Genomic DNA, 13741 nt, shown 5'->3' with positions numbered 1-13741 from the left:
GTGGAAGACCATATGGTATTTTAATTGAGATAAATCGTTACTTGCTATATATGTATATGCACATACATTTTTATAAAACCAAACTCTCACTGCAAAGCAAATGCAATTAACAAACAGAGCCAGTCTCAAACACGCCGGCCCTTTAAACCTTTCATCAATGCCCGCAGCCAACCCTGGTTGACAAAATCTGCCCCTTTGGAACCCGAACCCTGAGACCCCTGGATGGAAGCGGGTCTGTTCCCGCGGGCGCGGATCCGAACATGATCGAAATCTAAGGTTGCAGACCAGGGGTTTCTGAACACACATTACTGTGCAGAGACCTCTAGTGGCGACTGGCAGAATATGCATTCATCATTGTCATGGATGAGGAGAAAATGGAAGGCAGGCGTAAGCTCCTGCGTCGATTCCATAATTTGGGTTCTTGTTGTACCTTTTTCAAATAGTGTTTGTCTGGACACTAAAGTATTACAGCTGCTTCTCAATGTCCTTGTCGCTATGATCATCACAAGCATTATCAATATGCCTGGCCCCTCTCCAAGCTAGCTGGACATCCATGCCCGAGATGTGTGCGCCAAATCTCATGTGCCGTAAAAAGGCTTCTGTTCGTCCTGTACCGGCTCCTCCTTTTCTCATCGCTGTATAGATATCAATCCTGGCGTTCTTTAGTCGCGCGATTCCCCAGCCCAAAAGACGCTATTGTCCAAAGCATCCATCACACTACTGTGTATATGTGGTTCTGTCAAAGTTGTCGTGGCATTGTTTCTCATACCTCGAACAGGCTTCATCGCGCGGGATGCCCCTTGTCCGCCGCTTGCCTCTAATGATACAATTACCAAAGACAAATGCTCAATTTACGATGCTGTCTCGGTCTCGCCTGTTCTGTCAAATCATCGCTGAAGGCCTCGGATTTTGAGGCAAAATGGCAGATGAGTTTGTTGATGTGTCGATCTAGAGAGATCGGTCGCTTACGCAGCGACGGCGGCTTGCCCACTGCCACTATGCGCCATTGGCAGCCTGGAGCTGCTTTTGTTGTTCTATAAACCCAGGACGCCATTTCGTAAGGTACTTTCCGGCCATGGCTCGGGCCTCGTCATATTCCAACCAAATGTCTTGGACAGCATCTAATGCTATTTCTCTGACCGGCGGGCGCATCATGACCATGTAAAGAAGACTGGTCAATGCGAGGTTGACCGTACTAGGATCCCGACATAAAGTCTTGACACGGCCAAGAATATCCCTGTTTAAGCCAGGGATTTCGCTCAAAAACCGTGTGAGCACCTTATCCTGGGCATGAAGATAGGGAATGAATCCCTCAATTAGACGCAATGCCCACTTATCGTAGTGGGCAGGTACATCCCGCCCATCTTCCGATGCTGCTTTTTGTTGAATCTGATCATTATACCACTCCTCGCTCAACCAGGAAACTGCAATGTCTATACGCTTTCGGAAATCTTCAAGCACATAGACATAAAGTGATTCGCGTATCGAATTGCTCAAGCTGATGCCGCTCGTTGCGAGAGACTTCTCTTCGTCCTTGACATGTATATCGTCTAGGCCTGCTGAGGCGCGCGTGGCTAGTCGGGTGATGATAGTGATCCAAGACTCGCGATCGAACGAGCTGGCAGCCAATCTGTTTATGCCAGATTTTGTCTTCTTTGTTGAGGGGTCGTCAAGAGTGCTCATGACGCCAAAGACCCGAGTCACTGTGCCCTGACCAACCTTGACAGCTTGCTCCGGCTCCAATGGTGGTGGTGGTGGCAGCTTGAATGTCGGCAGTGCCAAAGTTCCTAGTACAACTGGCTTCTGCAATTCGCCACGCTGCACTGATGGCTCCGAGTCGAGTTTGTTGAGAATCTGTTCGGTATCCTCGGCCGCGTAATAATCCGGCTCGTAATCATCGTCATCTTCGACGTCTAGTGCCGTGGTTTCCGGATTAAGTGGCTTCTCGGCGGCCTTATGTAGCTCTACCAGCCTATCTCGTACACCGTTGATAGCCCTCTCCAGAAGGTTGGGGTCTATCCGAGCCAAAGTGTTGATGCTGACCTTGGCGGCTACTGGTGCCGGGACGAGAGCGACATCGAAATTTCTGAGTCCCTCGTTCTTGGTGAAAGTAAATACATCGGCCAATGAGTGGGATCCCGGTGACAAGGGTGTAATCTCGAGATCGGGAAGCGCGGGCGACGTGCGTTGACGCTTTGCTTCCGTTCCATCCATCTCTGTCAGAGCTCGCTTGCGGCTGGCACCATCAAGTAGCTCGGCTCTTGCCTGAGATAGGCGATCTAGATATGGCTGCATTCGCTGGGCCAAGACGCCTTTGGTATCCCTGGATGGCGATGTAAGCAATAATGCTGTGAACTTTGAAGTTTAGAGGAGCATACCGTCTGGACAAATGCATGCACAGCATCCGTGTCGTCTTTTCTAGAGACCTAATGATTACTTTCGTCTTGGGTGTCATGGGTGTAGTCGCGAGCTTCAGGGGATTGAAGCTCATTATAGCGTTCAATATCTTATTGGATGTCATGGGTCTCATTCGAATGAGTATGGACAACGTATTCAAGGTTGCATCCACCGTGAGAACATCGCTGTAAAGCAGACAAGAGAGATGGTTAGTCACGGGGCCTGTATGACAGAAATTCTACAACCATACCTGCTCTCTTGCAAGACGCTGAGCATTCGGTCGAGAAGCCCAGTGGCCTCGGCTTCCATGGCGTTGACGTTGAGTACCGAATGGTCGCGTGGGACCATGTTCAAAGAAATGTCGAGCGGATCGCCTCGCTAAAGACTATCAGCATTTCTATATTCTTCATTTCACCAAGATGATTAGGAATCACCTACTCTGGGTTCGGGGTTGATGCTTGGTGTTTGGGCTAGAATAACTCTTTGTGCGAACTTGATGCAGCATATGCGCAACGTCAAGGGAGCTGACTCCCACAGTCCCAGCACCCTTGCCTTGATCGCAGTGATGGTCTTCCACGTGTTGGTATCGTAGGCATTGGAGATTCTGGTGGCATTGCATGATCAGCACGTTGATTTCTTTAGGCGAACAATTGTCAATGTTGAATTGATTTTGGGGAGCGGCTGGCATTCGACTTGGTTGCAGAGCTCTTGCAGACAGTTACAAGCACAGCCGATTCTACGCGGGAATGTCTACGGGCTCCTGCCTACGAGATGACGGGAACAAGGGGAATTGACCTACATCCACCTCATCGCAAGAGGATATACACTAGCTGCTGTCTGAATGACACTGCGCAACACCAAGACATCTTGGTTCGGATCCTCAACCAAAGCCTTGAGTGTGTCGAGTATTAGGAGCGAGAGCGTCTCCTTCTGGCTGAGCGGTACTGCGGGCGTTGCGAAGGCTTCGGCCAAAAATTCGGCGCCCCATCGACGAAGTTCAACATGCGCCGTAGGGCCAAAAATTGGAAGTGTTGCTTGGATGACCTGGCCATAGTAACTAACATCGCCGAGGACGAGCTTACGAGCATCAGCGAGCTGGCGAATCTGGTCAGGGACCGATAGCCTGCTGTCTGTGGCCATATTGATGGCGAGATGGCAATGTTGGGAAAGTAGAGCTTGTAGTACAGAATATCAGGCAGATCAGGGACAGCTACGATGGCGATTGAAAACAACCCTGCGACAATCTGCTGCTGTGAATGACTGGCGTAGCATCTAAACTGCGCATATCCAATAATTAATGGTGGCTGAAGGCTGCTTGACCGACTTTGGGTAAATTGGGCGACGACGCATTCGAGAAAGGTGATGTCGTGTTTCGCTGCAGAAGCTGGTGATGTCAATTCGAAGATCGGATCGCAGCTGGCGCGCGTGTATGGGTAGGTGAGGTAAGCTTCGTAGCGGGACCGTGGAGAAAGCACGCGCCTAACAGCAGACAGGGAATGGCGAACTGCACCCGAGCTGCAGGTAGCTTCCAAGGCTCCCCAAAGAGTCCAAGATGGGCTCCTTTCCTGTTGTTGAGATGCCGTGCTCAGACCCTGGGCATCGCACTGATTGAGCTTCAATTACTTAGATTGTGTCCATGTGGCGACTCGTCACTGCGCTCCGACGATGTTGCCCTGTACACTGGTTGTGAATTGATGAGAAGGGGAATTCTGGCATATCAAACGGAGAGAGAAGCTGCTTTGTTTCACGGGTGCGCGAGAGCCCAAATGCTCTAGCGCTGCTGACCCTTGCAGCCAGAAGAAAAAGAAAAAAAGTTCCTGGTTCGGTACAGCAATATGCATTTACAAAGAATATGTGCCTATCAATCTTCTTGTGCCTAGCTTCAGCCTAGTCTAGCTCCCGATTGATGATGGGATATCGAATGACTGGTCGTCTCTGCCAGGAATTATTATTTTGAGACTTGACAATCATCGATCGCATTCCTGTCGCAATCAGATCTGCGCAAATTATACAGAATCAATTCAAGATGCCAAGGTACCTTGCATATCCTCTTCGCTTTCTGCGATCCCGACTGGTGATGACAATTTGACTTACCATGTTACTCTAAACAGTGGCTACGGAAACTCGTCGTACTACAACAAGAATGCGCACTCGCCTGCGCTGATTCGCGCACGCAGGCCATATCTCCTCAAGAACGCCCTTGTCGGCTCTGGCATCGCTGCTTTCGCCATCGGAGTTTGTGCGTAGCCGGTTTCCCGGTCGATTTCCTACTCGAGAACATGCCAGCTGATGCTCAGCAGATGTCTACACGATCAAGGCCATCGGCCAGGATGAATTCACAGACGTCAAGGTCCCTGATGTACCGCAGCAACCGGCAAACAAGTCTTGAATCGACAAGACAGCTCTCCAAACCGCACATTCTGAATTAGAGGACAAGAATATTACATGTAAAACAACACGGCATCACTCGGCGTTGGTGGCAAACCATTGACTGTTATTTTGACTACAATTGATTCGAAAAAGAAATGGTATCGTGGCTCATGATTGAGCATTGAAACTAGGAATGTTGAGACGCCTCTGAACCTGTATCAAAGTGTAGAAGGGATACGTTGCCCATATGTACCAATCAACCGAATCCCATATATCCGATAAACGCCGTATGGTTTGTGCCGAACCTTGCATTGCAGGCACAGTAAAAGAAAATACCCAGCTATGTCGATGCCTCCATGTGTATCATAATTCAATAAGGGAACGCCGCAAGCTCCAAGCCAAGATGCAAAAAGAGTAATCTGTAGGTACCACTTGCGCGCCTAATACAGCGACGCTGGGTCGAATGATGACCAAGATATTCCAAATCCTGGGTCACACGAGACTCCCGATTTTCGGATTTCAAAAGCCGCCTACTGGAGGAGCGGCTTCCCTTTTAACAGCCCTCCCCTGTTCAGCTTCGGCGGCGGCGGCGGCAGCAGCAGCAGCTTTCATGCTTCTAACACTCGTCTGTTCCAGCAGGCTTGCAGCGCGTGTAGTCTCGGGGGACGTCGTCGGAGCTCGGTTTACATGATTCGAGGTTGCGGCATTTGCATTATACGGAGTATAGTTTGACGCGTTTGATATTGTGCTTGAAGAGAAGGGTGGGCGTTGGTGTGAATGGCGGCGCGAGCTTGATGCTTCCGCAGCCGGACTACGCCTCCGAGGCTCGTGTTGCGAGTGCTGCCGCTGCAGCAAATGGGCGTTGGATGGGTGACGAGGGTTTGCCCAGGCATTTTGTTCTATAAACTGCTCAGCGGCAGCACTTAATCCTTGGCCAAATGGCGGTATGCCTCTTATATCAGAATAGACTGATCTGGCAGGTTCATGATGTTGTGCCACGGGTGCTCTTCCACGCTGTCAAAGCAATGTTAGCATGTACATACTTGCAAGTAGGCAAAGTCAAGTAGACTAGTAAAGACTTACAGTCATGGCTTCGAAATCATCCTCAAATTCTTGTGCAGATGCGCCGCGCATATCCGGTGCAGCAGGCATACCCTCGTACTTGGCAATGCCTGACAAAATGGCCACTTCCTTATTGTAGGCCATTGCATCGCGGACTCTTTGCGGCTGGGTCTGGGGAAAGCGGAGACCGAAGTCGTGTACGTTGTTGGCGTGCTTCCGTCTTTCGTGTTGAATGGCATACCAGTACTGGCCAAGCTCACCAAGGATTCTTTCCCTGGTCTCTCGCACATCTTGGTAGTATTGTGAATGGATTTGGGCGCGTCTGGCGACTGCCCATCTCCCTAAGGTGTCAATATTCAATGCGAACTCGTTCTCAGCTATGCGCAGCTTCTCATCTCGCCGATCATTGATGCAACCCATCATGGCTAAGTAATCTGGGTGCGTAGGGTTGTCGGCTTTGAGCATAGCCTCTTCCCTGTTCAATTGGTCGAGCCTTTCTTCGTACAGCCTGTCGAATCGTTAGCCACCTTGTGTTTATAGCTGAAGCAGATGCGCGCACCTTTCCCTGAACGTAGCGAATTGCTTTTCTATGTTTGTTAACATATCAAATGCTGCTTTCTTTCGTTCGACTGTCGATTTCGTTAGTATGTGCAATGGAGTAACGACGAGGGTTTGCTGCATACGTTCTTCCTCAGTCCTCTGAGCAGCCTCGGCCTCCTCATCGATATCAGCTTCGGCTTGCTCGTCATCTCCTGTATGTTGGCCATCTTCTTCGGCAGTCGTGCCATCAGCAGCTTCCTCCATTGGCTCATCGCTTTCTGCTCGTGCGGATTTGCGCTTCTTCGAACCTGCTCGAGACTGCCTCTGTGCGCGCGATTCTTCCTCAATCTGTGCTTCAGCATCTGCTTCATCGCCTTGTTCGTCAATGTCTCCATTTGTGGCCGACTGCAGAACGGCCTCGTCACCACTGTTGGTGTTCGTCGAAGGCTCCTCGTCATCTGCCATGGCAACATCGCCATCCTGGTCAGCTTGACCAGCGGCGAAAGGCGATGCAGAGCGTTTCCGTGAAGGCTGATCTTCTTCGTTGTTATCTGGTGGTTGTGACGAGCGCTTTCGCTTTCGCGCATCAGAAAATTGGGCTGCCGCGGCCTCGGCGAGGATGTCAAGGGTCGGAGACTGCAATTTCTCAGCACTAGGCGGGCCAGAGCTGTGAGCACGAGGAGGACTCGATGTAAATGAGCCCTGAAGCTCTGATAGTGGTTCATCTTCGTCGTCGTCGACGCGAGTGCCCTGCCGAAGCTTAGTCGGCGTCCGCTCAAAGGTCGGGCCCCCGCCTAGAGCGTCAGTGTGACGGGTGGGGTTGTGCGGTGTAGGATAGAGCCGCTCGGTCTCTGCCTCGGTATCGTTGCCTTCGTCGTCGCTCGGCTCTTCGCGGACAGGTCGAGGGCTGTCGTCTGGGAGCTCCAGGTCGTTTTGAGAGCCGCCCAGGTCGGAGAGTGGGCTCGAGCCATCGTCGTCCGAGAGCGGCTCGATAGCCGGAGGCTGTATGGTTAAAGGCGGCGCTGTTTCGGCGGTCGCCATTGCAGCAAAGTTGTATAGGCCAAGCCTGCGTGAAGCGTCCTGTCCGAGTCGGCGATCGTGATTGAGATTGAGCAGCTGTCGGGGGCAGCGCTAATTGGGGTCAGGTGTTTTGTTGACGCCGATTTTCGCAAGATGCAGAGGATCATAAAAGAAACGATTGGTGACAGATTAATGCTTTTGGTAATACGAAGAGGGTCATGGGAAGTTTGTCAGCAAAAGCGCTCGAGTCCTGGTCCTCTGGTCAAGCTGGATTCGAGATTGGGAGGAGAGGGTGTGGCATCACCATCCAGGCACTTTGAGAGAGGAAGGAAAGGCGGGCGTTTTGTGACCTACGTAGGAAAGACCGAGCTGCCGCCCAGTGAGTACCCCTGTCGTTTTGGCGGGTCCGCAGCTGGCTTATCGTTATCGGCTCCTACAACTTTTTTCCAATGGCCTACACCTACCAGTCGTGGGGTTATTGACAAACTGAAGCTTTCTCGCCCATACACACAAGAACTTTTCTGCAGCACGCAAACAAGCGCCATGGCCAAAGGGTAAGAGGAAACCACTTATCAATCTCTCGTCAGTTCAATCATGTTAACTTGCTTTATCTAGGAAATCCTCAGGGCTTGCAGCCTCCAAGGCGAACATCGACAAGTCTTTGGATGATCTTTTCGCTAGCAGTGTAAGTCCAAGTTCTGTGATTTCAACATGCGCATTGCGCAGACTGACACGTTGCACAGTCTGGCCCCGTTAAAGCACCTGCTTCTTCTCGATATTCCGAGTTGTTGCCCCTAAAGGAACACAAGCCGCTTGTGCAGGCATCTACGGAGGCAGCTGCAGGCAGCGACGATGAAGATGAGGAAGACGACGAGGAACTGAGCGAACTGGACGAAGAGCTGGATGACGACGAGGACGGACCGTCAGACGGACCGTCAGACGCAGAAGAGGAGGAGGATTCTGCGAGCGCACAAGATGACTCAGAGGACGAAGCCGTGCAGCCTGAGCCGACGAAAAAGGACCGAAAACGAAAGCGCAAGGATGACTTCGAGGATCTGGAAGACAAATACCTTCAAAAGCTTGCCGAGGATGACGAGCACGAGGAGAAGCGACGGAAAGGCGACGCCGAGAGCAGCGAAAAGGTGCCCAGCAAGAAGTCAGAAGCCGGGGCTGATGGAGACGACGATGAGGAGCAAGATGATACACCCATCGTGCATGAGTCGTTGCTTAAAAAGGCCGGCGAGGAAGAACACGCAGATGTAGAGCTCGACAAGGCAAACCGCACATTGTTTCTCGGCAATGTGTCCGCCGAGGCTATCAACTCCTCCAAAGCCAAGAAGGAGCTCATGACACACCTTGCTAGTCCCCTGGCAGATCTGGATGCATCCTCAGGTCCGCATAAAATCGAATCCATTCGCTTTCGCTCCGTCGCCACTGCCGGCGGCGGAATGCCCAAGCGCGCTGCCTTCATCACAAAGTCGCTGATGGAAACAACCACCAAGTCTGCCAATGCCTATGCAGTTTACTCGACACCTCTAGCCGCACGAACAGCGCTCAAGGCACTCAATGGCACTGTTGTCCTAGATCGCCATTTGCGTGCTGACAGTGTTGCGCACCCGGCCCAAATCGCTCACAGACGCTGCGTCTTCGTGGGCAATCTGGGTTTTGTGGACGACGAGACGGTGTTGACGACAGATGCTGATGGAGAGACCAAGACAAAGAAGCGTACCAAGGTCCCAGCTGACTTTGAAGAGGGCCTGTGGCGCATCTTTGGCCAACACGCAGGCAAAGTTGAGAGCGTTCGCCTACCACGAGACCCCAAGACCCGCGTAGGAAAAGGATTTGCCTACGTGCAGTTCTACGACGCAAACGATGTGGAAGGTGCATTGCTGCTCGACGGCAAGAAATTCCCTCCCATGCTGCCTCGAATTTTGAGAGTCAGCCGTGCCAAGGACCCCAAGAAGACAGCCTTGGCTGTGGAGCGGACCAACAAGGCCAAGCTGGAGGCTGCAAAGGGCTCTGATGGTGCTGCCGGCAAACCTAAGAGCACAAAGTATAAGCACAAAGCGACTCCTGAGCAAAAGTCACTGGCAGGAAGAGCAAGCAGACTGTTTGGACGCGCAGGCGCCGCGCGCGAGGCACAAAGACTAAAGGGTGGTGAGAAGAAGCCGAGACACAGGGACAGCAAGGCGGGTGGTGATGGTGTGGATCTGAGCACGATCAAGACGCCGGAACAGATTGTCTTTGAGGGTCGCCGCGCCAGTTCAAAGGATGGCAAGCCAAAGGATCTCAAGTTCGGCAAAGTCAAGGGCAAGAAGAGACCTCCGTTGCAAGCCAAGAAGCGCGGAGCACGAAGAGCCGCAGAGTGGAAAAAGAGTGGTGGTAGAAACTAAAAGGCAGGCTTTTTTTTCTTCTTGTTTGACTACCTATACATACCCTTTTTGCCCCGAGAAATGCCTACCGGACTTGCAACACACCGAGTGCCTAATTTTTGAGCCACCAGCTGTTGTAATGACAAGATGGGAAAACCCATGTCCTATTAATTTGTTTACTTTTAAACAAGAATCTTGCTCTTGCATTGGCGCCGTTGGATAAAACTATAGAACTCCCGGACGAGGCAGAGCTCCGCTGCATCAGGCTGCTGCTGGCTTGCTGACCTTGACAATGAGTGGTTCTACCTTGATGTTTTGTTTTGCTCGGACCCCAACGTGAAAGAAGGTTCTGACTACTTGGAGGTCGTACATACATGGATGGACTTTACATGCGCGGACTCGGATCTACCTACCTGTCCCAGAAATCTGACATTGCCCGACATGCAGGTACACAAACGCACACACATGGTGATTGGGGAGGCTGTGTGACTCTTTTGACTCGGCAAAAGCCATTTCGCGCCTCACGTCCGCATGCCCCTCCAGCTTACCTACCTACCAACATAAATTCTTAGGCACGGCTACATGTGGTTCATACATTGGCATGGTCGTACAAGGCTTGCCTTTGGAGTATGCTACACATCAACGGCAAGGTGTTTCAAGTAAATTTTACAATCCCGAGTGCTGAAAAATCACGTCGCTTGTTTTCGATATGACAAGGCTGGTCATGATGCTTGCGTCTTCTCGCCTCCTCCATATGTTGTTTAGGAAGATATTCGATCATAATTTTCTCTCACTAGTTTCATTGGTCAATTACTTCTTGAGTTTTGGATTTTCGTTCTCGGATCAACTTCAACCAACTTGGCACACACACGATCAATAGAAGGTTCTGCAAATATTGCACAAATATCTGGAACAAACAATAATATATCCATCACGAGTTTAATTTAGCCTTTTCTTGACCAAGAAAGCTCCATTCTATCCTTTACGACTCCAACGTCCATTAGGCTGGTAAGCCAAGCTCCTTTATTTCTGGCCATCATGAGAGAAGCCCCATCAAGAAATGAAGAAGGAAAATTTTGTGAAGCCGTATAAAAACGAAAGGGGTATTGAACATCTGCATAAATAATCCAAAGCCCTGCGTCTAGTACTCGGCCTCCTCCTCCTCGTCGGCGTAGCTGTCGGCAGCAACCTCCTCGTAATCCTTCTCCAGAGCAGCCAGATCCTCGCGGGCCTCGGAGAACTCTCCTTCCTCCATACCCTCACCAACGTACCAGTGGACAAAGGCACGCTTGCTGTACATGAGGTCGAACTTGTGGTCAAGTCGCGACCAAGCCTCGGCAATGGCGGTAGTGTTGGACAGCATGGAGACGGAGCGGTCGACGGAAGCGAGACCGCCATCGCTGGGCGAGGTAGTAGGGACAGCCATGGGCTTCTGGTAGTTGATACCCAGCTTGAAACCGGTAGGGCACCACTCGACCAGGTTGAAAGAGGCCTTGGCCTTGAGCGCGGCAATAGCGGAGTTGCAGTCACGGGGGACAACATCACCACGGTACAGCAGGGCAACGGCCATGTACTTTCCATTGCGAGGGTCACAGACAACCATTTGGTTGTTGGGCTCGAAACCTGTTCTACTTTAGCAACTTTCTCAATTCAAAAGGCCTTTGTGCAACTTACACTGGAAGGTAAGGTCGTGGACCTTGAAGCTCTCGTGAGAACTCTTGTTAGCAGACACCACGGGGGCGTAGCTGATCAAGGGGTAGTGAATACGAGGGTAGGGCACCAGGTTGGTCTGGAACTCGTTCAGGTCGACGTTGAGGGCACCATCGAATCGCAGGGACGAGGTGATGGAGCTGACAACCTGGGCAATCAGGCGGTTCAAGTGCTCGTAGTTGGGACGGGGAATGTCCAAGTTTCTCTTGCAAATATCGTACACAGCCTCGTTGTCAACCAGGAAGGTACAGTCCGAGTTCTCGATGGTGCTGTGAGTGGACAGGACCGCGTTGTAAGGCTCAACAACGGCGGTCGAGACACGGGGGGCCGGGTAGACGGCGAACTCCAGCTTGCACTTCTTGCCGTACTCGGTAGACAGACGCTCGAGGAGGAGAGCACCGAAACCAGAACCAGTACCACCACCGAAGGAGTGGAAGATCAGGAAACCTTGCAGAGCACTGCAGTTATCGGCCACGCGGCGGATTCGGTCCACGACATTGTCGACCATCTCCTTTCCGATGGTGTAGTGACCACGGGCATAGTTGTTGGCGGCATCCTCCTTGCCGCTGATCAAGAGCTCGGGGTGAAAGAGCGACTTGTAGTCACCAGTTCGGATCTCATCAACGGGAGACGGATCAAGATCGACGAAGATGGAGCGGGGCACATATTTGCCGCCGCTGGTCTCGGTGAAGAAAGTCTCGTAGGAACCACCATCAACCTGCTCCTTTCCTTCCTGAGTGACGGGACGACCGTCAGCACCGAGGCCATGCTCGAGCAGGTACCTTTGATTGAACAGGGTCAGTCTACAAGATTTCTTGCATCGCGGGGATATCGAAGGATCGCGGTAATGGTGGTGATATGCAGCGGTGTACTACTTACAGCTCCCAAGCGCTGTTACCCAGCTGGATACCAGCCTGACCGAGATGGAGGTGAAGAATCTACAAACGCGAGAAGATGTCAATCATGTATACTCGAGGAAGGGCGGCATAGCGCTCCTGGGTCGGTGATGATGGCATGGCCGACAAGGCCAATTGCACAAATGACCGAGCAAGCGAATGTTCTTTGGCCTGGTCATTTTCCAAGCATTTAGGGGAAAGGGAAGCAAGTTCATTTCACTGCGGGGCAGCTCTTTGTTTGTTTGAGGTCCAATTTCAAGAGAGTAGACAAACAGACTTACCTCGCCCTTCATGATGAATAGTGGTACTGGCAGAGAGATTGAGGTACGACGATGGTCAATTGGAGGAGTCGGAGAGTAGGACGAACGGACTGGAGTCTCGACGGAACACTGCGCACAGCGCTTGCTGAGTTGGAACAAACAGGAATACAAAAGGAGGTGTGGACTCTATTCAATTGCAATAGTTTTGTGTGGAGTTTGGGACTTGTGTCTGCTAACGCAGCTGGGTGAGGGGCGGGCGATCCCTGAGAGGTTGTGGTCGTTGGCTTGCAGGCACTTGGTGGAGGGGTAGGTGGTAGCACGGCAAGCGGGCATTGAGTTTTGGGGGGAGGTTTGTTAGGGAGCTGGTTCTTTCTACCGGCAGCGGTTGACGCTGGATGGAGGTGCTGCTCCAGGGTTTGCCAGGCGAGCCAGGTACCTGCTAACAGACACACCGCTCCCACGACACGCCAATGAAAGGCAGGGGTCCTTCCTAACACGACGCTAGACAGGGTCCATCAACTCATTGGCCCCACCTAAGCTCCCTGGCTTTTGCCCTGTGATAGCCGAGGCCTGCACCTATCTCCAATTGCCATTGGCTGCCGCAAGTGATTTCTTGGTAGCACAAGCATTCAAAAACGAATCATCGTCGACAGTCACAGCAGCCGCTTGACTCTGGTCTCGAACACGCACTGCTGACTACACAGCACATTTCTCTTCAGACTGCGATCCTCAGTACATTATAGCATATTCAATGGAACATATTGACAGAAAGAATATACAATAATCAGAATAAGAATTGTTATATTGATATTGAGACGCTATTCCAGTATTGGTGGGTAAAGCCGGCAGCTTGTACCAGCGTGTACCAGCTATACTTGATCATCGCATTGAAGAGAGTTGGAGTACGATTCTTATGCTTATTAAAGTCGATATCCCTCTCAAGATTGATTTGTTCAATTTTTTTATTGCAGCTCTTTCTGTGGCGGCGACATGATAGATTCTTCTTGGATGAGCTCATAGAGAAAGGCTTCTGCAATGGAACTGGGAAACTGACAGTGGCACGAGTTGATATGGAACACTGATTGGGCCACGACATTCTACATGAACCGCCTTT

At 51.4% G+C, this 13741-nt stretch overlaps 5 protein-coding genes across 5 annotated transcripts; 2 read left to right on the top strand and 3 right to left on the bottom strand.

The window, feature by feature from the left end:
* Positions 1 to 996: 996 nt before the first annotated feature.
* PFICI_01180 (uncharacterized protein) lies at positions 997 to 3537 on the bottom strand (the record flags this gene model as incomplete). The annotated part of the gene is made up of 5 exons (XM_007829761.1): positions 997 to 2323; positions 2379 to 2582; positions 2648 to 2775; positions 2836 to 3001; positions 3197 to 3537. 5 exons carry the CDS (start codon positions 3535 to 3537, stop codon positions 997 to 999), a joined length of 2166 nt encoding a protein of 721 aa, XP_007827952.1.
* An 886-nt stretch (positions 3538 to 4423) lies between these two features.
* On the top strand, positions 4424 to 4786 carry PFICI_01179 (uncharacterized protein; the record flags this gene model as incomplete). The annotated part of the gene is made up of 3 exons (XM_007829760.1): positions 4424 to 4431; positions 4509 to 4636; positions 4698 to 4786. The coding sequence occupies 3 exons, from the start codon at positions 4424 to 4426 to the stop codon at positions 4784 to 4786; spliced, it is 225 nt and encodes a 74-aa protein (XP_007827951.1).
* Positions 4787 to 5286: 500 nt separating this feature from the next.
* PFICI_01178 (uncharacterized protein) lies at positions 5287 to 7410 on the bottom strand (the record flags this gene model as incomplete). Its single annotated transcript, XM_007829759.1, has 4 exons — positions 5287 to 5781; positions 5851 to 6337; positions 6389 to 6458; positions 6513 to 7410. 4 exons carry the CDS (start codon positions 7408 to 7410, stop codon positions 5287 to 5289), a joined length of 1950 nt encoding a protein of 649 aa, XP_007827950.1.
* Positions 7411 to 7932: 522 nt separating this feature from the next.
* PFICI_01177 (uncharacterized protein) lies at positions 7933 to 9782 on the top strand (the record flags this gene model as incomplete). The annotated part of the gene is made up of 3 exons (XM_007829758.1): positions 7933 to 7943; positions 8005 to 8074; positions 8133 to 9782. 3 exons carry the CDS (start codon positions 7933 to 7935, stop codon positions 9780 to 9782), a joined length of 1731 nt encoding a protein of 576 aa, XP_007827949.1.
* Positions 9783 to 10902: 1120 nt separating this feature from the next.
* On the bottom strand, positions 10903 to 12660 carry PFICI_01176 (Tubulin alpha chain; the record flags this gene model as incomplete). The annotated part of the gene is made up of 4 exons (XM_007829757.1): positions 10903 to 11384; positions 11436 to 12253; positions 12351 to 12409; positions 12649 to 12660. 4 exons carry the CDS (start codon positions 12658 to 12660, stop codon positions 10903 to 10905), a joined length of 1371 nt encoding a protein of 456 aa, XP_007827948.1.
* Between the last annotated feature and the right edge of the window lie 1081 nt (positions 12661 to 13741).

Source organism: Pestalotiopsis fici (assembly GCF_000516985.1).
Source record: "Pestalotiopsis fici W106-1 unplaced genomic scaffold PFICI_Scf_1, whole genome shotgun sequence".
Taxonomy (NCBI): Eukaryota; Fungi; Ascomycota; class Sordariomycetes; order Amphisphaeriales; family Sporocadaceae; genus Pestalotiopsis; species Pestalotiopsis fici.
The sequence above is the reverse complement of the archived record's forward strand: the minus strand, read 5'-3'. Positions and strand labels throughout refer to the sequence as shown.